This window comes from Sycon ciliatum, chromosome 10 (assembly GCF_964019385.1).
Source record: "Sycon ciliatum chromosome 10, ocSycCili1.1, whole genome shotgun sequence".
NCBI lineage: Eukaryota > Metazoa > Porifera > Calcarea > Leucosolenida > Sycettidae > Sycon > Sycon ciliatum.
Window position 1 is genome coordinate 17,627,987 of NC_088652.1, and position 25,899 is coordinate 17,653,885.

The 25,899-nt window shown below is 46.3% G+C and overlaps 1 protein-coding gene across 1 annotated transcript in view; it reads right to left on the minus strand.

Annotated features, from left to right (window-relative positions):
* LOC135825626 (integrin alpha-8-like) overlaps window positions 1-25,152 on the minus strand; it is a 63,826-nt gene extending 38,674 nt beyond the window's left edge. The window contains exons 1-7 of the mRNA XM_065338237.1: window positions 24,795-25,152; window positions 22,187-22,341; window positions 14,329-14,417; window positions 12,258-12,468; window positions 9,297-9,400; window positions 3,681-3,747; window positions 2,542-2,682 (exon numbers count right to left, since the gene is read on the minus strand). Coding sequence (XP_065194309.1) covers window positions 2,542-2,682; window positions 3,681-3,747; window positions 9,297-9,400; window positions 12,258-12,468; window positions 14,329-14,417; window positions 22,187-22,341; window positions 24,795-24,952 — 925 coding nt within the window. The 5' untranslated portion in view covers window positions 24,953-25,152. The remainder of the gene's footprint in view (window positions 1-2,541; window positions 2,683-3,680; window positions 3,748-9,296; window positions 9,401-12,257; window positions 12,469-14,328; window positions 14,418-22,186; window positions 22,342-24,794) is intronic.
* Window positions 25,153-25,899: the final 747 nt, after the last annotated feature.

Here is a 25,899-nt window from a genome sequence, read left to right on the forward strand (position 1 = left end):
TGCAGATCCTGCTGCCTGCGATATCTCTCGCCGAACGCACAGCAGATCTTGAACTCGAGACGCTCCCTCGCTGTTGGTCGCTTGCCACGCTCGTTTAAATCCAGCAGCAGATCGAAAGCACGGGTCACATGCCGGGCAGTGGAATGAGCAACAATGTAGGTGTTGAAGCACTCGGCGAGGTGCAGGATCGACAGAGTCCGATGGCTGTTGGGAGGAACGTGTGAGAGGACACGTATGTACCTTCAGCCCACCAGCACTCTTGACCCATTTACCACAACGTCGACATGACTTTGCACCAGGCTGTCGGCTGACAGGACGTTAACGGGCCGCACTGCACTTATGCCGCTTGTACCCAGTCGCAAACACTGCAGTTCACAGTTGGCTTATACGGCAGTGGTGGTATAGTGGTGGTGGCACAACATCAACGACACTCGATCTCCACAAAGGTCGATCCTGGGCTGCTGTGAACCATGGTGTATCCAAGGAGCGTAGGTCGTGATGAACACGGTCCTTGAGCCGAAGGCGTGGACCATCTGCCGGACCACCCTTACCAAACCATCCAAACCACAACTATTTAGGTTGTCTGGTATCCGGCATACGTGCAATATGTCCAAGTCACTTCATGCGCCGCTTGCAGATGCAGGTGGATAACAACTCTGGCTTTCCCTATCTTCGCCTCAACTCTTTATTGGTCACCGAATCTGACTGTTGATCTTGCCGACACACACACACTACACACCATTGGACGCCCATCGCCGGAGGCGATGATAGCGATGCTACAGCAGAAGCCATAACAGCTTGTGCTGGGATTGCACCATTCAACAGCTTGCAAGGCTGAAGAATTGACCGCCACTATTCAGCCTGGTCTACACCACACAGCTATGAAGTGGCTTTTTCTGGCCAGCGAATCCCTACACTTCACTACACACACACACACACACACACACACACACACACACACACACACACACACACACACACACACACACACACACACACACACACACACACACACACACACACACACACACACACACGCACGCCACCAGTGCTGCCAACCTTCCGTATTTTTCCGCATTTGTACGGAAAATTACTCCGTCCGCAGTACGGAATTTGAGCAAAATGATACGGAAATTTGAAGAGGATCGATCAGCTACAGATATGTATGTAGAAGCATGGCAAGCGCCAACTGAGCGATGAATATCCCTGTGCCAAAGTGAGTGCATATCATGCTTCAACTACATGTAGCACAAAACAAAATGTCCTGGTACAAGTCACACATGTTTTGCACTAGCAAATTCAGCCACCGACAAGCATGCGAGTGTCAAAAGAGCACAATACAAGCCAGGGAGTAGTACAATACTCCCTGATAGAAGCAATGCACAAGGCATTACATTGGTAGTACGGAAAAACGCTGCAAAATACGGATAATCAGAAGTCGCAGTGCGCAAAACAGACCCAATTGGTTGGCAGCTCTGGCACACCGATGCATGCACGCACGCACACATGCACGCGAGCACCCCCCCCCCCCCCCTCCCCACACACACTGCACACACACACACACACACACACACACACACACACACGCACACACACATACACATACATGAAGGTGAAACAAACTCATAAGCCGGTCCACTTGTGGATGTCTGGGTCTCAGAGGTCTGAATTGGGAGGTCTGAGTTTGGAAACCAGAAAATAGAAATTCTGGACATGGGAAGTCAGGACCTCGGAGGTCTGGATTTGCCGGGTCTGGCCTGCACATGAGAGGTCTAGATGTGCGAGGTTCGGACATGGGAGGTCTGGACGTGGCAGGTATGGATCAAAGAGTTCTGCTGAAAATATCCTTATTGTAAGCACCGTCTTCAGCGATGCTAAGTCGCATACAACTCTAAATCACACCCAGCTATGAGGACACTCTTGTTTAGTTTCAGCATGTTCACTTTGGTGATGTATCATACCGTCAACTTCGCGTATAACAACACTCGGCGGGGCATGAGTAAAGTGTCGTTATTCACGAAGTGTCCTTATACCCAAAGTCTCATTATATGTAAGACAGTTAGATGGGACTTTGCTCTGGGCACGGAATTTCTGTCGTTATTCGCGAATTGTCGTTATATCCGCAGTCGATTATTGGCGAAGTTGACTGTACTTGATTTCCCTTGGAGCAGTGTGCCAATGTTGATATTATAGGCCAGTCCCCACCGACTCAGGGTCTTCTCATGGCGTGCCCTGTGAGGTTAGGCAATGCATGTTGAAATTGGGATGGAGATGCAACAGTGCGGATATCAGATGGACCGCTTTTCCATCTGTCTGCAGTCAACATAATCTGCCATCTATATTCCGTGAAGTTGGGTAACTCACGTTCCAAGGTGTCACTGGCAGCGTTGCAACATCACACATGAAGACGAGACCCTAGGGTTGGCGGAGCTCCCTAAACCTCACCACCACTTCCACGATTCAGGTTGTGCGTGCTTCCCCTAGCTGCATCTCATGTTTGGCATTTAAGTGGTCTTTGTAAAAAAAAACCCACATACTTACTGATGTCACCAGTGCCGGTGAAATCTCCTTCAGCAGTTGACATGCTCCCTGCGAAATCCTGGTTGGGATACGTCTTCAACAACTGCTGTGTCAGGCTCTTTACTGTTCCATTGCGAGAGAGCTCGACGTGCGATACACGGCCTGTAGCGTGTCGGCAAGCAAGAAGCAGAGAATTCATGAATTTATTCTCATTTATTCAATACACATAGGTAGTATTTATGTATTTCTCCACCTCGTAGCATGTGAAGACAGCCAGTTGAATCAGAGGAGAGGGTGAGACCAACCACGGAAGAAGAGAAAAAAGCAAATGAAAAGCACGTACACAAAAGGGAAGGGATTAGCAACTTGCAATGCAATGGAGAAATTGGCCAGCTAGGCCCTTGTTTTCCATGCTTATGAGTATGACTGGGTTTGTCTGGTCAAGGAAGATGAGGCACCAACACTCTACACGTCTGTAGGAATGGGTGTCTTATACTTGTGAGAAATGGCACTGCCAGCATCGAAAGTACATTTTGTTTTACATAGGCCACTTCAATGCCAAGCAACCAACCTTTTTCCATGAAACCAAGATTCAGCGTGGCAAAGAGGCAACAACACCAACATTTCCATCGTCTGCTTGTGCCGTACAATGCAGATCAGCTCGAGCAAAACCCTGTTGATTTTATGGAACCCTTGTCGGTTGGTGCAATATCCCCACCTGTCCCTATCGCACCTCCTCCTCCTCCCCCCCCCCCCCCCACACACACACAAACACAGTCTACCACAGAAGCCCGCAAAATCTGAGGAACACGACTCCGACTACAAGCATGCATGCAGCATAAAATAACGCGTGCAAGCAATACACATGTGTGCCTTTATGCTCACATGCATGCATGCATGTGAGCATGCATGCACGTGTACATGCATACACATATGCATTCTTGCATAATCTATCTGTGGACAGAACTGTTTCGTCCTTCCTGGACTCATCAGCGCAGCACACAGAAAACGAGGCCGAATCTGGTAGCAATGAAAAATAAATTTTCCAAAGCCAGATTTAATCCAGGCCCGAGCGTACCTTGCCAGAGTGCTCAAACTGACAAGTCAGTGGGCTCTGCATAACATTCATACATACTAATCAAGCCTCCGTGCAAACTAACCTATGCCACGAATGAAGTTTGGCGAATGAACGTTGACGTGTCGTAATGGAAAACGCTCGGATGGATTCTACAACAGCAAACAAATTCAAGTTAATATCCTACAGTCCATTCAGAAAAAGATGGACTTCTTGCTTTTGGCCATAAATGGGTCAAACGTTGAGTTTTTTAATATTTTTTACTGCAATCCCCTATGGAATCCTCTTCCAATTATGTTTCTGAAGTCTTTTTCTCCAAAAAGCAAGCCATAGTAAGAATAGGATTTTGGCCAGGATTTGCCTCAAGAGCACTGAATTGGGAAAATCCATCAAAATCCAGGCCGTTTGACCTTGCCTGCGACAGTGCATTGTACGGTTCGAACCCCAGTTCAGGTACCATTTTTGGACCCTTTTTCAAATTTCAATTTTCACAGCACTGCACTGTGTACGATAAAATTTTGAAAAATCGCCTAATACGGGAGCTCGCCAGAGCCAGGGCCCATCTTTTTGTGAATGGACTGTAATCAAGAGCAAGGCCGTCACAGCCGGGGAGGCCGGGGCGGATGAGGCCACCCCATTTTTTTGACCGTTTTTTTTTTTTGGGAGCACACTGCAACAAAGATTGATGATCGCAGCTCAGCAGAAACGTGGCAAATCCTTGTCCCCAATAGTGGTTTTTTTGTTCAGAAACAAAACAGCCTTTCATTGCAGCAAGAGAGATGGACTCTTGATTGCAGTTACACTGAAATGGCACCAAATGCCTGGAAATGCTTGCAATTGGCTTCAATTTTTTAAATTTTCCCGGGGGAGGGTAATGTTTGTCCCCGATCGTAGCATCTTCAAGGTTTGTTGCAAGATCAAAAAGTCTTTCATTTAAGTTACACTGAAATGGCACCGGCAAATGCCCGGAAATGCTTTCAATTGGCTTCAATTTTTGATTTTTTTCCTGCGGGAGGACCCCCGGACCCATTCCATGGCCACCCCACCTCCAAAGTTGGTGCGACGGAGCTGATTAGAGGACAAACACTTGTCATAGCTTGAGCAATCTGCTACCAAGAAGCTGGTAATTTTCTCAAGTAGCTGCGCTATGAAACGTCACCTTGGAGAATAAAGTCGTTCCATGACAATATCCTTTAAAATTGTATTCACAGTGGGTCCAATGTTATTAGGCATTATGCCTGTTTTGATTTCCACTATAAACAAAGTATGCAACAACTTATACGATGGTACGGTACGGAGGGCCTGTTTTCAGCCAATCAGCCCTCGTCTAGCCATGGTTATATTGGCCAGTATAAATCCCGCGCGGGATTTATATTGAATATAAATCCCGGTGCACGGTACGTACGCTAGGGCACTGCCACCGTACAAGTTCACTGCCTGAAAGCCAGTGAGCTTGTACGACGGCAGTACTCCAGCGCACGGACCATTTACAACAGACACAACATTCACCACATGCACGTGTACACTCCACAAAGAACGGCATTACTGACGAGGAACAGTACACAATGGAAAAGAAGAATGACCTGGAATTCGTCTACTGAGTATTCTATTACCGTAGTTCCGCGCATATAAGCCCATGGGCCTATATCCGGATATAAGCCCACCTCCGTTTATAGGCCCATGGGCTAATATACAGACCCAAACACCGTAGTACAGCATGTCAGTGCAGACTACATTACCCGTACCGGTACCTATGGTAGGCGGACAACCGCGGACGGACTTGTACTTTTTCGCGTGCCAGCTGCCTTCAAAATTGGAATATAGGCCCAGGGCTAAAAAACGAACCATTACTACTGATTTATTTCCCCGGAAAATGCATAATTTCGTATATTAGCCCATGGGCTTATATGCGCGGAACTACGGTATACTGAATCTGAGGATAAAGAACGTCAAATAGCCACGAAGTATCCCAAATGGATCAGCAATGTACATTATACTTCGAATAGTTGAAGATCATCAACAGACTGTCTCCTTCGTAACTAAGTTTATGATACAGAGTGTACTTTATATCCTCCTAAACCGATTGGAAAACGCTAGAATGGAGTGAAATGTGATACAGTGATACAAACAGTGTATGCAAATGCATCTACGTGCAAGTAAGCAAACCTGATAAGATACCGCATGTGAAAATCAGCACTGCACAATAATAGTAACACTTACTCCCAAAGAGTCCTAACTGTACTGTAGTCTAACTAGTGACGGTAGTTTGATTCAACAACAACTCCAGCACCCCAGCAATTCCAGTTGGCTTCCGCATCGCTCACGAGACAATATGCTACCATGTGCACTGGAACTGTAAGGAAATCTTATGCCAAACATCCACGGAGGAATCTCCTTCTGATGTTGCTCAACCATTCTTTCAATTGACAACTGATAACCATCAGAAGATGTTCATGTACTGCATGATGTAGGAGATCTCCAAATAGGTTCGTTGTTCTGGAAATGCGTAGGGGTACCTGGCATAAGTAGGATATGACCCTCGTAGTCGGGTTATACCGTATCCTCATATAAATCCCTCCTGCTATCGCAGTCGGGATTTATATGTAGGACTCAGTATAGAGTCCATGCACTATATGATGTCCAGCACCCTATATAGAGTCCATTGGTCCAAAATCCACTATACAGAGTCCAGGAGTCCACTCAGTTTTGATCAGCTTCATCCTGCTGCGCAATCCCCTATAAGGAGTACACTTTTTCTACAAGTCCCCTATTCACAGTCCAGGAGTCCAGTTTATCCAGTCACGCCGTCCTGTGTGTTGTGCCCGAAAGAGAACAAACACATTTTCAGTTTTGCTTGCCTCGTGGCAGCGCATTCCTTTCTCCACTTTAGCCATGGCTCCCAGTTCTGCTGTGCAGTTGCTGACAGTAATCTGTCTCGAGGTAACCAAGGAGGATAAGGAGACGTTCAAAATCAAATCTGGAAAGCGTCTTGTGGTTCTCTGAAGACGTTTCATCAGTGCGCGGGATGAAAGCAGAAATTGCAGAACGAGAAAAGTTCAGCACAGTTCAAATCTGACGAGTCAGGTACACTGACACTCTCTTTCGTTCGACGCCACAAGGATCCCCTGTTTGGCTGGCCATTGCTGCCAGTAAGACGTTTGAACGGTTTCATCAGAGCGAGGGATGAAAGCAGAAAGTGGAGAAAGAGAAAAGTTCAGCACAGTTCAAATCTGACGAGTCAGATACACTGACACTCTCTTTCGTTCGACGCCACAAGGATACCCCTGTTTGACTGGACAAGAGCTGCCTGTACCACCGTGTCAAAAGGCTGTCCAACTACATGACAGGACGATGACTGAGGTAAGGAAGCTTTTACTCGTTTCGATTGGTCTGCTGTTCTGTCGTTATGCTTGAATTTGTTTCCATTTTCAAGGAGCGTATCGTGTTTGTTTGATGTTGCTTGAATGAATGCCCTAAAAGTAATCAACCACTTCGTAATAGTCCTCAAGGACTGCAAGGACTTTGCATCAATCGTATACGATCGTCTAGCTATCATCAATTATTATAATTATTTCATGAGAAATGTATTTTTATCCCTGTGAAAATTATGTGAAACTCCACGACACTCTTCCTCTACAAATTATAGTATGATGTCAAATACAATGGGATCCACAAACGCAGTGCCAGTGTACTAGTAGTAGTAGGAGGATTGCTTGTATGCCAATGACAAGAAAAAGCTTCAAGCTAATACTCGTATTCCCTGAAGTAACCGTTTTGATGTCACGAACATGACATTGTGTCAGTGAAACTGCCTCGTGACAACAAATCATTGCATTTCCATCTTGGGGAAGACTGACTGACGGCAACGCTTTACAGATTGTTCAAATCATCTCATTTCAATTTAGTTGCAGTGAAACACTGTGTACACTACATGTATGTTGGTGTGTCTGTGCGTCTTGAGTGTGCACAAACGATCTTATTCCTCGTATTACTAATAGATTATTGTCCCCACCGTCACCTGTTCACAGGTCTTTGAGTGGATTGATTTTCATTGAGCATCACATTCGTTGAGAACTTGGTAGTTGTGTGCTCCCATGCATCATTACGTTAATAAGCGTATCCTTGTGCTATATATTTGTTGCAGGTGTGCTGATCTTCAGAAGCTTGCGGAACTGAGTGCTGCTGAACATTTGCATGGCCATGAGCAATGGTGAAGCTTGCTATTGCACTCTCAGCATGTGCTAGTATTATGCTGACCACTGCACTATGTTACTCTCTTACACTACTACGTGTATGTAAACGTGCGTGTACCCGTCCCCGTATGCATTCGTTTCGTATAATTATTTGTTATCCCTCTTGACTTTACGTGTAAATGGGTGGACGTTTGCATGGCTGTTGGAGTTGCGTGTGTATTGTGTCTCTACTCTTTTATTGGTGTTTTCTTGGCGTTCTATAAGTTTGTGTGTGTGTGTGTGTGTGTGTGTGTATGTGTCTGTGTGTGTGTGTGTGTGTGTGTGTGTGTGTGTGTGTGTGCGCAATAGTTTGAAAACAAATAATTGATCCTGGGCTCTCCATTATTCTCTTTCGATTCTTGTTTTTTTCTAGGTATTTTCTTGGCGTTGTGTGGGTGTGTTCATGTGTGTGTGTGCGTGCACAATAATTTGGCAACACTGCATGATTGAGATATTGTAATTTGCAGCGTCTGCGTAGAGACCACTTGATTTGAGGATGGTGTTTGTAGGGTTTTTCATGTAGTGAAGTGGCTGCAGTGGCGCCTCAATACATATTTTTTATCTTGAGAAGTGAATGATGTAAAGGATAAGGGAGAGGCCGTTTTCTGGTTAATATTCACTGCTTACAGCAGATCCTATGTCTAATTTCGAACTCGATAGGGGATGCCTAATTGGCTGGACTTTATACAGGGAGTGTTGTCCACATAAAGACTCTTTAATCTTTATAGTTGATTTCAAAATTTGGACTCCGTACAGTTGATTTTGGACCAATGGACTCTATATAGGGGTGAAGCCATTTGGCTGGACTCTATACAGGGAGTGATGTCCATCTAAACTGAGCTCACAGTTGATTCCAATTTTGGACTCTGTACTGTGGATTTTGGACCAATGGACTCTATATAGGGGTTGGACATCATATAGGGGCTGGACGCTCTACTGAGTCCAACATATATTCAGCCGGTAAAACCCTCTGACTTGGGTTATATCCTCTACATGACATGTCGATGCAGCTGGTAGTTTCAAAAGGTTAATGCATAAAACATGGCCACCACCTTCCTAAGGGGGAATTTGTCCCATATTTGACAGGTACAGCCAGTTGTAGTACATTTGATCGTACACAGTTCATGACCTTTGATGCAGGATTGGTATCACAGTGTGTACCGTTTTAGTGGACTTGCCCCTCAAGATCAAATGGCGGGAGTATTATGCATAAACCCCATTACTGTTGCCTTGTCCCCGTGTATTTACTACGCGAAGTAGTTGAGGGAATGGAAAAGGGAAACGTCTGAAGACAATTTTGACTGTCACCACCAGGACTCGAACCAGGGACCTTTGCTTGAGGCCAGCGATGCTCTAACCACTGGGCTATGGTGTAGCTGTCATCCCAGCAGAGACCTCTTGTCATCTGTTTATATCTTCTTGAACGGGTTACTGTCTCTTAGAGATGTCAAGGTTCTAGTCAGCCTTACCTCCGCTACGGCTGAGATGGTCAGTCCAAATGAAGCGTCGTTGAATCCTCCCCAGCCGATTGTATTCCAATATGAAGGTTGTGCATACAGCCGCGTTAGGAGATCTTCAAAACCATAAGAACAGCATAAACAAGTCCATCTGCTCCTGGTATTCGTCGCCATTTTATTGAATTCTGAAGCCATCACTTTCAAGGCCGTCAGAGGTTATGTGAGTACAACATCAGTAGAGGTGCTTCGGCCTAATCGCGGACTCACGGCCCAGCGATGCGCTAGTGGACTTGCACAAGAGACTCGCGCTGCGTGCAAAAACTGCTGACTCCTGCTCGTCTACTTGTGTCCATTTGAAAACCTCCACGAGATCGTTCACAAAACCTCTACAGCAATTTGTGTAGAAGGCATGCAAACACTGTCATCGTGTTGAACTAGAGCTTGCGCTTTTGGACGCCAAGTGTACAGCGCGAGTCGACTGTTTTTCTTGAAGCTAGAGCATTACTCAGCCAAATTATTGCCAAAGCATCTCAGCTGGCGATGTACCGTACTTTCCAGAGTATCAGCTGCACATTGAAAACTCAAAATTCATCCAAAAATTGGGGGGGGGGGGGGGGGTTGCGGCACATACTCCGATGATCAAATTTATGGGGATAAAAAGGGTAAGGGGTCATCCAGCATTATCGACTCTACTTGACCCACCCACCTGTACAGACCATCTGGTAAAAGGAGACCGATCGCTCTCACGCGCCTTCGCTCTCCTTATTTTCTTTTAGGGCGCACTTTTCGTCGCGCGCCTTGAGAATTTCGAGCACATCCGCATCACTATGAAGTTCTGAAAACACTCAAATATTTCGTAACTCGGCTTTCCCTGAACGGAATCGAGTAATCGAAAAGTCTATTCGCATTAGAAAGTTCTCAGCCGTCGGCTCCAACAAATCGGAAGTCGATCCGAGGTCCAATAGTGGAGTTACGGCACTCGCAAGGTATTTTACGTACCGTTGCAAATTTTCACTTCGGCACATATAATTTTGACATAAAGGATTTCCCTCTGTTGCGTGACAGTCCGGGCATGCATAGACCTGTGTACGTGTGACGCCAGGCACAGGTCTTTAGCCGTCAGCTACAGAAGAAAGGAGCGCTCTACGATGAATACTACAAAAATACCATGGATCTTAATAATTAATATTATAGCGAATTGGCTCAATTTCCCATTGCGTGTGTCATTGTCCCTGATGAAGGGAAACTAAAGTTGTGGTCCGAACAGCTTTCATTTGTAGTGCGTACGGCGATTTTCCAGAACGAATTTGGCAGCTATTGGGTATTGAATCCGATTGGGGTATGGCAAGATGTTGAAAAAACCCGTATTGTGCTCGCCTTGGATAGAAAATGCGAGCGACTTTTTTTTGGAGGGGGGGGGGGGTGGTCGGGACTGCTCTCCCACCACTCTCCTTGAGAGGATAGCGAGAGTGATTGTTCACTCTCCTGGATTTTTCTTACACGAAGGTCTGCTGTAGACAAAACCTTTTCTTTTCATGAAAAATATCGATAATTATGGAAGGCCCCTAAATGTCTGTGTTTCGTGGCAAAAAATGGAGTTGAGGCTTATACTCCAGTGCTGCTTATACTCCAGTGCTGCTTATACTCCAGTGCTGCTAATACTCCAGTGCTGCTTATACTCCAGTGCTGCTTATACTCCAGTGCTGCTTATACTCCAGTGCTGCTTATACTCCAGTGCTGCTCATACTCCAGTGCTGCTTATACTCCAGTGCTGCTTATACTCCAGTGCTGCTCATACTCTAGTGCTGCTTATACTCCAGTGCTGCTGATACTCCAGTGCTGCTTATACTCCAGTGCTGCTCATACTCCAGTGCTGCTTATACTCCAGTGCTGCTGATACTCCAGTGCTGCTGATACTCCAGTGCTGCTTATACTCCAGTGCTGCTTATACTCCAGTGCTGCTTATACTCCAGTGCTGCTTATACTCCAGTGCTGCCTATACTCCAGTGCTGCTTATACTCCGAAGATACGGTAATCGCCTTTAACCTGTATACATATAAGAGCCGTGATCAGCCGAAACCTACCCATAGCCAATCTTCAAACGATGAAGTGCGATGGTCCGTGGACATTCTGCCTGTCAACCCACCTACACCCTAGTGTCCCGTCAACGTACCACAGCTCGTTTTCTTTATCCTGACTCCTATTGCTATGATGCTGCGCTGCGCACTAGCTGATGTTAACCATTGCTTTCTTTTCTTTTTGCTGACCCGTGCAGCTCTATCTTTAGTTTTTAGTGCGTGTTGTTGGCCGTGATGCCGAGACCTCAGGTCGGCAGAGTCATCAATGCCCCACCATCACTGCTGCGTCTCGGTGCAGCCCCTGCTCAGTAGTTGTCACGTTTGTCCTTGCCTCAGTACCATTGTCTTTCATTATTATTTACGAGTTGTGTATGTAAACATAGCAAAAAATTGCCTTTTGCGATAAAATGGCAAATCTTGCTTTTGCAGAATCGAGTGGAAATGTGCTCCCAGCGACATTCGTCATGAAGTGGCTCTTTGTCGCTTTGCTTTCTTTCGGAAGCCAGATGATACTCTTTTGAAGTTCACATCATGTCAAGGAACAGAATCAGCGGAATCACTTCAAACAGCTGCACTCTGTGTGCAGCCCTAAACCCACGAACACTAGGATTTGAACTGGCCCAGGGCGCAAACTAGACTCCCACGGTCGAATTCTATCAAGCAGCACTGTATGACTAGATCAGGGTGCAGTGAGAATACCCGGTCTTGCACTATGTGCTGGTCGCAATGAAATGTGAGTTTCGCTCCATACGGTCAATCACTGCATCATGGGTCACATGACGTCAAGCATGTTGGCTCTATTGGAAAATCTGCCATGCAGACATTGTACGCATAGCAGTGTGAAAATGGCAAGGATGGGGCTAGCGTAATTGGCCAATGTGAGCACTGTACATACCTGTAGGGGTCACCAAAGTGGTGTCCTCTGGGGCCAAGTCCTGTGGAACTCCGTCCAGCTGCAGGTGGTGTGGTAGAATGACGCACTTGCCAAGGTTCTGGAATCTGAGCGTGCCGTTGGGGTTACCAAAACACAATCCTATGTTCAAGTGTGTTACGGACAAATCCGGAGGTCTGCAAGGCAGAGTCTTCCCATATTGACTGGCACAGACCTTGGACAGCGAACAAAACAAAACATGTGGACAGCTATAAAAAACCAGCACCATCATCTCAGGCTTTCTGTCACACTAAGCAGGTGGTCATGTGTGCGTGTGCTGCCCGCGCGCATGTATTTCACAGCCGGAGTTTTAAAAAAAAAACGGAACAATTTAAAAAAAAAATGCAATACAAATTTAATGCAAACCCAGAAAACCGGAAAATGTAACTCAGCTCACAACCATGTACGTGTACATGTGTGTGCAATAAGCTGGGCCGCAAGTCACACAATCATCATGCCGCCTGTGTTTAGACCACAAGCATGGCAGAGGGGATACACTCATGTAATCTGCTATTCATGTACATGTCAATGTACATGAAAAGTGCCGCGTCGCTTCACTGTACACAATTACGTACAAATGCAATATGCACATACACTGTTTTTTTTATCAAAAAGTATTCTTTCTAGACCAAAGAGTGGTATATTTGATAACATTTAATAACGATAGAAATTTTTACGATACTTCTCCAGACGTTTCGTTGTTCTGAACAACACGAAACGTCTGGAGAAGTATCGTAAAAATTTCTATCGTTATTAAATGTTATCAAATATACCACTCTTTGGTCTAGAAAGAATACTTTTTGATATTACAATGAGAGTGAATAATCAACGGCTTGTCCACCAACTCTTTGACTGTTTTTTTTGGATGGCTTCTTTATTTTTTTCGCCCTCCCTCATTGATTTCATCGAATAAGGTGACGCGAAACATAGAAAAAAACGACGTGGCCTAAAAAGAGTTCGCTCATCATTATGAGCCAATCGACCAACCGTAACCAGGTCTAGAGAGCATGTAGAAGATGTACATGTACATCTGTCGCATGATGTCAGGTCTTTGAAGACTTTTTACAGACACGAAGCAGCTCTTGTGGTTGCGCTGGTTTTTTCCAAGTTCTTTTTCCTGGGTTTCCTGTTCTCGACCTTCCGTTACAAACCATGACTCCTGCGTCGTGCCACTACAGTGGGAGACGAGTAGGCTGGATTCTAGAAAAGACTGTGGCTTCACCACAATTCCTGGGTTGGTGTTTAGCTTTCGACAGGAAGCTGGAATACCTGACACCACTGGAGAGCATCAGAGTCTGTGAAATGGCGGTGAAGAGCCTTCATGGATGTATATATTCAATCGAGCGACTGAAAGAGATTCTTTCCTTTAGATTTTAGACGAGATCGTCCACCGACAAAATATTTTTATACAGTGACATTTCCATGACGTACTAATCATTTATTTTTTTTATTAATATTATCATCTCCACTTCATGGCACATAATAATACATAGCCAATACAAGAAAGGGAGGGTGAATCCAACCACGGGGAGGGGGGGGGGGGATCATGCAAGCAACGTAGCCAACACTTTGTCACTGAATGATGCCAGGACAAACTGGGGCAGAACATGACCATGGCCATCCTGACAGATGATGACATGCAGGACAGGGGGCAACAGGAGTTTTTGATTGTTCCGGGCCATACCCTGGTCTTTCATACAGTTTATATATGAACTCATTATGATGGCTACACATGACCTAACCAGCAGTTAACATGCAATGGTGGCCAGTAAGTTGGTGCAGCAGGAGTGTAGCAGCGGGTCCGGCCTGTTCGGCTTTGGCTGGATCACGTTTTTTTTAAACAAAATGCCAAAAGTGCCCAGAATGGAGGATTTTGCACCCTAATTTCAAATTTTCCCGGGGAGACCCCCCCTCCCCCCGCTGGACCACCCCCAACGGTGGTGCTACGCACCTGTTCAACCATGGCCCGACCAGCCGCACCGGTTCCGCCGGGCCTGACATGAAACAACTCACCGCTGGGGGGCTATACACTCACCAAGACGGCGCTGTCGGGTCCGAGGCTTAGGACGGTCTGGCCCATGCGCATGTCGGACTTCACCTCTGCTATTGTGCCTAGCACCGGTTCTACGGCATAGGATAGAGAAGAAAAATAACTCATTTGAGCACTATCTGCAGCTCGGAGATAACGGATGTGTGCCTTTGAATTTTTTATTCTCCCGATGGCACCATCGAGAAGTTCATGAGAAGGTGAGATGCTGTGGATAGGGTTGTGGGTTATGCAGCTGGAAATTAACTTACATCATTTTGAATTTAACAAGTGAGGGAGACAGTGATTGCCGCAGGAGCAGATTGAGTTAATCAGCAGTGAGTAGATTTCTTGTTTGAAAGTTCTTTCATTGTCATGTGTGGCAACCACTCTGCGTGGTACATACCCTCATCAGTGTACGCCGTACACCAGTATTTGTCCTTTCTGCCATAGCGTGTGTGTGGGTGGGTTGGGTGAGATGAAAGTACAGTCAACTTCGCTAATAACGACTGCGGATATAACGACAATTCGCGAATAACGACAGAATTTCCATGCCCAGAGCAAAGTCCCATCCAACTGTAATACATATAATGGGACTTCGGGTATAACGACACTTCGCGAATAAGGACACTTTTCTGATGCCCCGCCGAGTGTCGTTATACGCGAAGTTGACTGTACAGTGGAGCTATGATAAGAGGTACCCTGACTCGAGCAGGAAAGTGTACATTTTATCTGAGCTACATGCACTTCTTATCACACCGCGCTTCAGCATGTATCTCAGCACCCGTACTCGGTCCGCGTCACCAATATTGTCGCTTATCTTTTGACAATTTGAACTTAGACTTTGGACAACAGCGTGTGCACTTGAGGTGATAAAATTTGGTACACTGGAAGGTCGTATACTTGTATACGGCCTCAGTAACGGAGCTGCCACCCAACACCTGAAACGCAACGGCTGCAGAATCTTGGAATGTTCGAGTCTGCCTTGTTCGTTCTGCCAATGTGTCATGCAAGTAATGTCTTCTCCCTGAATGTTCGGAACGTTTTTGCAAATTGTCTGTACATGTGAAAATGGGTTGGCCATCTTGTGTAGCTTTCCACTACGTGGTTCGCGGCTGTAGTTTTTATGGTGGGAGATCTGCGCCAAGCCAATGCTGGATTGTTCAATAGTAGACGCTCTGCAGAGCCTGGGAGCCATTGCCCATGACAGACCAGCATGGCGAGATCTATGCATGAGGGTCTGTGCATTGTGATATTCCGACAGATCCTGAAACAGTCAAACTCAGGAAATAGCCCTATCATTATCACTCAGGCTGCAATATTCATAATTATAGACATATTCATAAATGACATATCTTCAATACCCATGAGCTACATTGTATATATTATGATATAAGTATCGTAATTATTATTATCATCGTTCTCATGGCCAGGAATCGAGGACATCTGAGAGTTGTAATTTTTGTACTCCTCCGAGGTGTGATTTTTGGCGTGCTGGGCCAAGCACAAGGAAGCCATCTGCAAAAAAACTGCAGAAAATGGTTGTTGTTTGATCCTTTAGTGTAATCTTTGTTTCTAGTAGGGTGTTCGGACGATTTTGAAAGTTGCTCCGATCTCCTCGATTTTCGTCTCATTGTAAAGAGTAGGATAAACTAGCCGGGAAATATATAAGGTTTTTCTAAATCCGACCAGACGTTCAAGAGTTATGATCGTTTGAAGTGCGCTTGTTGGCACTTTTGCTGGAACAGTTTTGATGCAGGCCAGTGGCACAAAACCGGGAAATTCAAAACCAACTAGAACAAGGTGAAAATCAATTTCGTTCAGGGTCTTTCAAATTTTCACAGATGATAGGCAATAGAGAGCTTCCATCACTTGACCAATTTTTTTGGTATTCCATTTAGCCAAATTCAAATTACGCCCATAGCAACCACCATAGCAACGCATACAAATTAGTCGAAATAAATGCGAAAGATGTAACCCTTCACAGGCTGAAGCTAATTGGAATACGGGTACTACAAAGACGCAGCACCAGGAGGAGATTACAGTTATCTACCCCATGTAGATGAAGCATCCAAGAAAATTACATACGCACTCATCCGAGACGGCACCCGCACCCGGGCATGTTGCGCCGCGGGACCGGATGGATGCAACCAATTAACAGGTATGCTGCACCATTGCAACACGATGTAAGCTTCAGCCAGGCCAAGGCAGCAGTCCTGCTAATCATCAGCTTTAGAACAACTTGTTCCCAGTCATATACGGCGCGTGCGGCACTTCGGGGCAATTGGTGTCGCACGTTACATGTAATTCATTCATACGATTTGCACAATCAACAGACAGTTCATTTATCGGATGATTGTGCAAGCGTAATTTGGATGTAAATTATAAAGTCGACAAATACACTGGTCCTACATTGCCCATGCTATGTGGATGACAATGTACTCCAGACACGGTGTATACGGCATTGCGTAGCTGCACTGCGTTAGCGCGCTGCAAATCCTCAAAGTGTCAATTCTGTGAAGATTTTCAGCTGCATATTGAACGCAGTATTGGCAAGAAATCTGTTCTTGACCAATTTGTCTGCACAATGGCTTTCTCCACTCTCCAGATACAGCGACCAGAGGTTTATCTGATGTGGTAGCTCAGCGAAACTACAAATATACAGCACTACAGCCAAGTCCATCAACTCCATGTACATGTACATGTACATGTACTCCATACATTTGGTATCCTGGCGCAAATCGATCGCTCATAGAACAAGAAGACAGCATCGTACAGCCTCCAAATTTCACACACTGCGTAGTTTTTCGACGCTGAAGACGATGGAATGGTCGTCGGCGTTGCGACCGGCCCAGAACAGGCCGAAATCGATACCCTGAAGTTGCGCAGGGCGTAACATTGCTAAAATTCGTCGTGTGGAAACGGGACTTACGGTCTCAACAGCAGAGCCATCTCCTCTTTCCAACAAAGAAACAAACTCGTCCTGAGCTGCTAAAATTTTACCTTGCCAAGGCAAGAAGCACAGTGATGTACGATTGTGCCACGGACCCCGTACAAAACTGTTTCCACTCAAAATGCGCCTGGGTTCGAGGCACCGAACACCCTATTTCTAGTCGAAGCTAGTTGCTGTTTGGAGCAGAAACGCTGAAATTGACTATTTTCTGCATGTACTCATACATGTACTCATGTACTCAGGCATGCAGTCTCACTCGTATTTTAGCTATTTTTCTGGAATGGATGCTGCTCTGCGCCCCTTGGTGAACATTTCCTGCGCTCGTGGAGCAGCTGAAAAGGACCACTGGTATGTCTGGTTCCTGGTTTGAAAGTGGAGAGTCGACTTTTGTGTCTTGAAAAAGGAGTAGAGAGCGATAAAGGTACGTCTGTGGCTGATTTTTGAGTGCTCCTCGTACATTTTTGATCGTGATAGAAATTCTCAGCCCAAAGTCAGACCAAAGTCAGCGCGATGATGGTCGTACAGTTTTCTTGTGGATTTCTTAGTTGTTTCATCTCGTATCTATGTCAGTATCGTGATGGTGAAGTGGAGAGGGTGATTTTCTTCCTCTAGGCTTCGTTCGGCCGACTTTGCTTCGTCCTCGTTGAAAAGTGATCCTGAAAAAAAGGTCGCTTCGCAAAATTATGTTGATTTTCAATGTACGTGATGACATGCGATTGCTGGCTATGAGCTCATTTTTTCCCCTGTCATAGTCCTGTTTATCATGTTCAGCATAAGCGAAGTTGTGGATCATGCTTGCATGGTTGACTCCAACGCGTACATTCAAGTAATAATAATAATAATAACACTGGAAGGTGAGGTTTAGAATGACAACTAGCCACGAGGAATTTGTTGTCCAAGGAAGGGTTCATACTTTGTTTGGTCATCCTCACCGCTGCTCTCGGCACTGGTGACACAACTCTTTAATATATTTGCTCGGAATCGACCGGAATCGACTCTCTCGATTTCCCAAGCTCATCTCTCTTCCCGTCAGCTACCTGGCTATTTTCTACAGGGAAGTCGATCATGACGGCCGCCTTCTCTCTAGTACTTTGCATGGGCAGCATGACTACCCGTGTGGTTCAAATCACTCGCCGTTCTTTGCAAGATTTTATTTTGAATGACGACGACCCATACAGTGCTTGTTAATCTCCATGATGCGCTGGATACTCCGAGGATTGAGTTGGAGGTGAGGGAACTGCAATCTCAGCTTGGCGAGCGATCCCCGAGGTGAGCGATCTTGGCCGCTTTGCAAAATGGAACTGATTCGGAGTAGCCGATTACTTTCTTGTGCATCGCACTGCGCTTGCCTGCGCAGTGTGACAAGATAATTTATTTTGATATGGCGTGGTATCAATCAGAATCACCCACCCGTCGCTCTCGAAATCCATTCGAAATCTAGCTAGACCTTTCAGGTACTGGTAAACTAGTTAACTAGGGGTCTGGGGAGATATGAACAAATATCGTCTTAAAAAAAAACATCGATATTTACGGACGGCCCCTTAGCCACTCTCATTGTCAAATCAAAAGAGGTTTTTTCTTCTTTTTAGACCAAGATGGTACATATGATTAGCAGAACAACGAAACGTCTGGAAAAGTATCGTAAATATTTCTCAGTTAATATTAAAATAGTTCTATCTTTGTTAATCATAATTATTATGCAGTGCCGCCAAGTGCTGCCAAACGGTCCGATTTTTCGGACAGTGTCCGATTTTTTGAAGGCTCTTCCGAAAACTGGCTCGAAAAGGAAACTTCCGAAAAGCAGCCAAAATGTCAGGGATCAGTACTTTCCTATGCGGGAGTCCTGTATTTTCACTTTCCAACGCAACTGAAGGCACAAATCAGGTACATGGCTGTGCTTCTACATTGAAATTTTGAAGAAGGCTAGTGCTTGGCGGTGGAAGTGCAAAGTAACATGCCTGGATGGCATGTACACTGTACAGCGTGTGACCACTGTGACCACACTCATGCATTCGCTTTTTTTTATCATTGCTATATTCTCCCCATTTTTCTCTATTGCTCAGCCGCCTACAATAAGAGGATACTGAAAGTCCTTTTCCGCAAACCATCATACTTTCCTTCTGCCGAGCTGTATGATATGTTCAACACCTTCCCCATCTCTAGTCAAGCAGATCGAAAACTGTGTATTGTTGTTCTTTCGATTTGTCTTGACAAAGCCCCGCCACACTTGCGTAAGTATAACTGGTTTCTTCCCTCTCGTCCTACACGTAATCCCTGCACTTTGCCTAAAGCCCGAACATCAGCATATACCAGATCTCCGTTTTTCGCTGCCTATTCTCTCTGGCTGGCCCTGCCTCTATCAGTAAAATCGTCTGGTACTCTAAATGATTTCAAGGCCAGCATAAAGCTTGTATTCTAAGAACTGCTATTTCTTCATCCAGATTTGTTTCTCTTCTCTTTGCCTCTCTCTGTGTAGGCTGTTGCCTCCAGTAATTTGTGATTTTTTTGCATTGTATTTGCTTATTGCCATGGCTGGCTATCTCCCCCCTCCCTCCATATTGGCCTATATTCCCTGGCCACGGGAAGGTGAAAAAAATAAATAAACGAGAGAGCTTGGAAGCTCAGGGCCCTACGCTATGCTTTTTTGCCTGGCCAGCTCATCAATGCATGTTATTAGAACGATGGAAATGTTTTTTCTCTCCATTGATTGGCTACAAAAAACTTTCTCTTTGCATTCGAGGATAATACGACACTGTCTACCACATTGATGACCAAGACAAAAAAAGCATAGGGATGATATAAATTTTTTCATTTCTGAACTCGGATGGTGAGCCAAATATAGTTATGATGGAGAAAGGAAAAGACTGTATAGGATCTGGTTACATTGGTGGACAGTTTGTCATAACTCGTAACATTTTGTCCTTTTCCTTTTTTCATTTCTCCTATTTTTTCAAGACATTATAATGTACAAAGTAGTGGTTGCGACTTCGGCGATGATTTGTAAGAAATGGTTTGCTCCCCACACCGGAGCTCGCGCTATTCCGCCGACTTTACTTGACACTTGACTGACTCACGACTGCCATCCAGAGCACACGAGAAGTCCATCGAACCTTCGACTCGGCAAACCTGCAAGAAAGCACCACTCCCTGCTCAATACACAGTGTTTCGGGGAATTCACCCCTCATCAGTTGAGCTTGAGTAGGCTGAGGAAGATTGTGCCTGAAGAGCACCACTTATATAGTGCTCTCCAGGCACAAACATCACCAGGGATTCAAACTTACAGAGACGCTCCGTTTCCAGCGCGACAAACACCTCGTGAACACCAGATAGCAGCGTGAGTCAGTGTATCTGGTGTTCACGAGGTATTTGTCGCGCTTGGTGCTTTCTTGCAGGTTTGCCGAGTCGAAGGTTCGATGGACTTCTCGTGTGCTCTGGATGGCAGTCGTGAGTCAGTCAAGTGTCAAGTAAAGTCGGCGGAATAGCACGAGCTCCGGTGTGGGGAGCAAACCATTTCTTACAAATCATCGCCGAAGTCGCAACCACTACTTCGTACTGTTGTGCCCAGCGCGGGCTTGCGACTAGTTGGTTTGGAGGTGACAGCGTTGCGAATGACCGAGGGTCCTCGACGTCTGTCTCACCGTCCAGGAGCGACACTGACTCACGCTGCTATCTGGTGTTCACGAGGTGTTTGTCGCGCTGGAAACGGAGCGTCTCTGTAAGTTTGAATCCCTGGTGATGTTTGTGCCTGGAGAGCACTATATAAGTGGTGCTCTTCAGGCACAATCTTCCTCAGCCTACTCAAGCTCAACTGATGAGGGGTGAATTCCCCGAAACACTGTGTATTGAGCAGGGAGTGGTGCTTTCTTGCAGGTTTGCCGAGTCGAAGGTTCGATGGACTTCTCGTGTGCTCTGGATGGCAGTCGTGAGTCAGTCAAGTGTCAAGTAAAGTCGGTGGAATAGCACGAGCTCCGGTGTGGGGAGCAAACCATTTCTTACAAATCATCGCCGAAGTCGCAACCACTACTTCGTACTGTTGTGCCCAGCGCGGGCTTGCGACTAGTTGGTTTGGAGGTGACAGCGTTGCGAATGACCGAGGGTCCTCGACGTCTGTCTCACCGTCCAGGAACGACACTGACTCACGCTGCTATCTGGTGTTCACGAGGTGTTTGTCGCGCTGGAAACGGAGCGTCTCTGTAAGTTTGAATCCCTGGTGATGTTTGTGCCTGGAGAGCACTATATAAGTGGTGCTCTTCAGGCACAATCTTCCTCAGCCTACTCAAGCTCAACTGATGAGGGGTGAATTCCCCGAAACACTGTGTATTGAGCAGGGAGTGGTGCTTTCTTGCAGGTTTGCCGAGTCGAAGGTTCGATGGACTTCTCGTGTGCTCTGGATGGCAGTCGTGAGTCAGTCAAGTGTCAAGTAAAGTCGGCGGAATAGCGCAAGCTCCGGTGTGGGAAGCAAACCATTTCTTACATTATAATGTAGCCTGGGATTCGAACCCGCATTATTGCCCTGCATGCATTCCCCCAATATACTTCGCATACAAACGCATTCTTCCAAGTTGCTTCACGTTATGATCTTGCATTTGAAAGCCCTATTTGAATATCGTGGCCAACTGTTTGTGGCCAGCTGTCTTTGATGGTACGGTACGGTATGGGACAGGTACGGGATAGCGCCAGGCATGCCGATGGCACAAACAAACAAACAAACACGGAATTAAAGCTGTGTGGACCCTGGCTAGCGCCAGACGTTACTGAAGTAACGTCTTTTGCATAGCTACGGGAATAAATGAATAAATATGTACCACTCTTGGTCTAAAAAGAAAAGAAAAAACTTTTTTGATTTTCAAAATCGATTCTCGGGAAAAATCAAAACGAACTCACTGTACAAACAGGTTGTAAAGCACAACTCACCGACTGAGTCCACATTCAGCTGTGTACAGGAGCCTCTGCCGGTGGGAGTCGCCTCTGACCAGGGACATCTGTACAGCACGCCTGTCCTCAGCAGGGTGTTATTAGCCGACCATGTGTCGTTCGTGTAGGAGGCCAGCGGAGCACCGACCAGCAACCTGAGCACACACACACACACACACACACACATACACACACATACACACACACACACACACACACACATACACACCTGGTCCTGGTCCTGGTAAACACTGCCATTACGGTCACGTGTCCCCTTACGGGGCCGACAATATAGAACGACGAGCGGGACCATGTTCGAGAGAGCCATCTCCAGCAGCTATGGATCTGGCTTATCATCGGAAACGATTCCTCTCACGGCTGCCGCTAGAACTGGTCCATCACTCTCCACAACAGAGCGAACATTCCATGAGCCAACGCTCAGAGTCGTTCCAAGTCGTCGTCTTCGTGCGGTAGTTTGCTCCACTCGCGGGCTTGCAAAGCCTCGCGAACATACACACACACACACACACACACACACACACACACATACACACACACACACACACACACACACACACACATACACACGGAACAGTATGCTCAGAACGGTGTGCAAGTCTGAGCAGCATGCACATGCAACTACCAATTGCCTTGTGGAGAATTATCTTCTCCATGCCATGCTATATATGGTGCGAAGCATGTGGAAAGGGCCCTTCAGGGTCAAATTTTGAGGTTTTGAGTCCTCATTCCCTCGTGGCAGATGGCCAATCCAGCGAAAAAAATAAAAAAATATACTCAGATGGAAATCCGCCAGCAAGTAATATTGTGGAGGTGTTTTTTTTGTACGGTCTTAAGCCAAACCAGTTGGCAAGTTCAAACTGCAGATGCGTTTTTCTCCGTTTCCGTCAAGTGCGGCCATGCACCGGTTTCACAAGCACTGCACCGTATGTTATGATCCAGCGGTGATAGCGAGTGGAGTAAGACATACTCGTCAGACAGCACTTCAGTATCTCCCAGTAAACAAAATCACAGTCACCACTTCCGCTGCATAGCTCGCTGGGCATCCCATTGCTTTGTAAGTTGCTAATCCCTTCCCACTTTGTGTACGTGCTCTTCATTTTCTTTTTTCTCTTCTTCCGTGGTTGGTCTCACCCTCTCCTCAATTCAATTGGCTGTCTTGACATGCCACGAGTTGCAGAAATAAATAAAGATAATAAATACCGCTTTTTCCGGAGTAGATCGTGCGCCCGAGCATAATGCGGAACCCCTTTTTTTGACCAACATTCTGCCTTTTCAAGATATATGCGGAGTATAATGCGCTGCCTACTTATTATTATTATTATTAACTTTTATTTTACTAGGGTGTTTCCCCACAGACCTGTGGTCTTCTTACGAGAGCCCCTTGAAGTAGGGTTGAGAGAATTATGGACTATAAAAGCAGTCTTGTAGTGTAACCATGGGCAGAATTATCATAAAATTATTATAAAATATGTACTTTTGCAGAATGAATTTGCTACGTATGGGGTGGGGGTCTAGTACCCATCTTGCACTGATTTGCAGTGTAGCTGGCAGAAGACACCACAAATGCATGGATATGGCTTGTGCAGGGTCAGAGACTCAAAGGGGACAAACTTCGCAACGATTAATTTTGATACCTCGCACTACTTTTCGATATGCATGTATTCTCATAATGGGAGCATAGTGCGCAACTCGGATTTGGGGCCTGAAATAGCGGGTCTAAAATGTGCACTATACTCCTGCAAATACAGTATTATGTGTCGTGCCCATCTCATTCTGAACACCGGAGAAAGCCGACATCTGGCAACTGGCAACTGATACCTACGGCTTGCAGGCGGCAAGATAGAGGGGACGTTTACCAGCCTGCACACATTTTATGCAGCTGTGTTCAACACCTGTCCCCAATCACAACAAATGGTTTCACAAAGGGCCCCTACTTTTGTGTTCTCAGCCAAGTCTCTGAACAAGAGCGTTGGCCTGTGAGCTGTCTCTAACAGCCTCTCATGCAGAGCTGCCGTGTCATGCAGCAAGTGCACCCAATTCCAGGCAGCACTTTGCTGAATACAGCAGTATCCACTGCTAGCAGTATTGCTTGTGCAGGTGCAGGTGCAACAGGAGTTTTCAATGGGACGCATGCATCATGATGCTGAAGCAAACCAGAATATAGGTGACCGGGGTCGGTCTTTAACCCCCCCCCCGCCTCTTTAGTACTTAAAAAAGATACTCGTACACTCTTCGTTACTGCGAGACACAAATCTACAAGACAGTACAAGTATAGCGCCTCAGTGCCAGGTTTGGCGAACGCAAAGAAATGAGAGCGGCGAGCCAACCACCAGGGCTTCAAGATGCGTGCACACGACGGAGCATGAGAAACTGCACAACTGCATGTTAGTCACAAAGAATGCCTGACCCAATCAATGTGCTAAAGAGTAAAGTGGTTCGCTCCTGACGCAGAGCGCGGTCAGGGCCCAGTACAGAATACAACCGTGAACTAAGGCCGTGGATCCGTAACTCTCCGCACTCTGCAGCGCTGCGTTCCATGCGCCTAGCGTCAATCAAGGACTGCAAGGACAACACTAAAATAACTCACATCTTCTCGTTGCCGATCGAATGAAAGCTGACGGAAACACCGAACTGAGAGCCAGCAGGACCAGAGAATCTTGTAGCCGTCGTTGTGTCAAGATTGAATGTCCACGCCACTTCGACGGCACCAGCTAGCAGCGCACATAATGATAGCAAATGCTCCATTATCTCGTCGACACATGAAAACCAGAAACAATCTCCGGGAAACTGTGAAACTACGCTACAGGTAACCGTACAGGTAGAGTATAGCCAACCGACTGCACTCTGCAGAGCCTGAAATGTGGAGTATTTCTTTTCCAGCACTACAAAAATGATCTCCCAGCTGCGAAGTTAGGAGACCCCACTTGATGGCGTACCCCAAACGGCCCAAAATGCACATTCGTCGAGGTAGCAGCTATTTTAGTATTTACGTACACACGCCACGCCGCAGTTTGATGTACAGTGCTAGTGCTGCTAAATGAAATCCAGTCGCGTCACTCGGGTTTGCGCCTTGCAGCATTTCTCAGTGTTCGCAGGTCTAGGGCTGCGCAACGCTCGGCGTGTGCTTGAGTGACGCGACTTGAGCAGCACCGTCTGTACTTGCACGACGTATACGTAGCAAGTGACCTCGGTACTCCATAGGCATGGGCATAGGCAATGCCGCATACTCGACTTCTAGGCGTGAATAGGTCTGGTGCAAGTGGTGCATTGGCATGGTATGGTGTTCTGTAGAAACGTCCCGCGTTCCTGTGTGACTTTTTCCACCGTCTGGCCAAGGAAGGTCAGAGATCCAGCGCTGCTAATGCTATGCTGAGTCTGTCTCGCCAGTCCGCCTCGTGTCTACCATGGACTACCACAGCACGAGCCTGGTGCTGTATGTGGTGCTGTATGTGGTGGATCTAGACACCATGTACAGGAAGATCTCTTGGAGTATCCGGTGCCACTCGCACCTGGTAGATCTAGTTGCCTCTGCGAAGCCATGATTCGTCACCTTCCTGGACCACAATGCTCGGGGCCGGCACCAGTTGTGGATTCACCAGAGACGGCTTCGAGCTTCCGCTAGATTTCAAGCGCATCCCAATTCCAGCTGGCAGAGACGTCCGGTAGATCTACAACTACTTACGTATGGAATC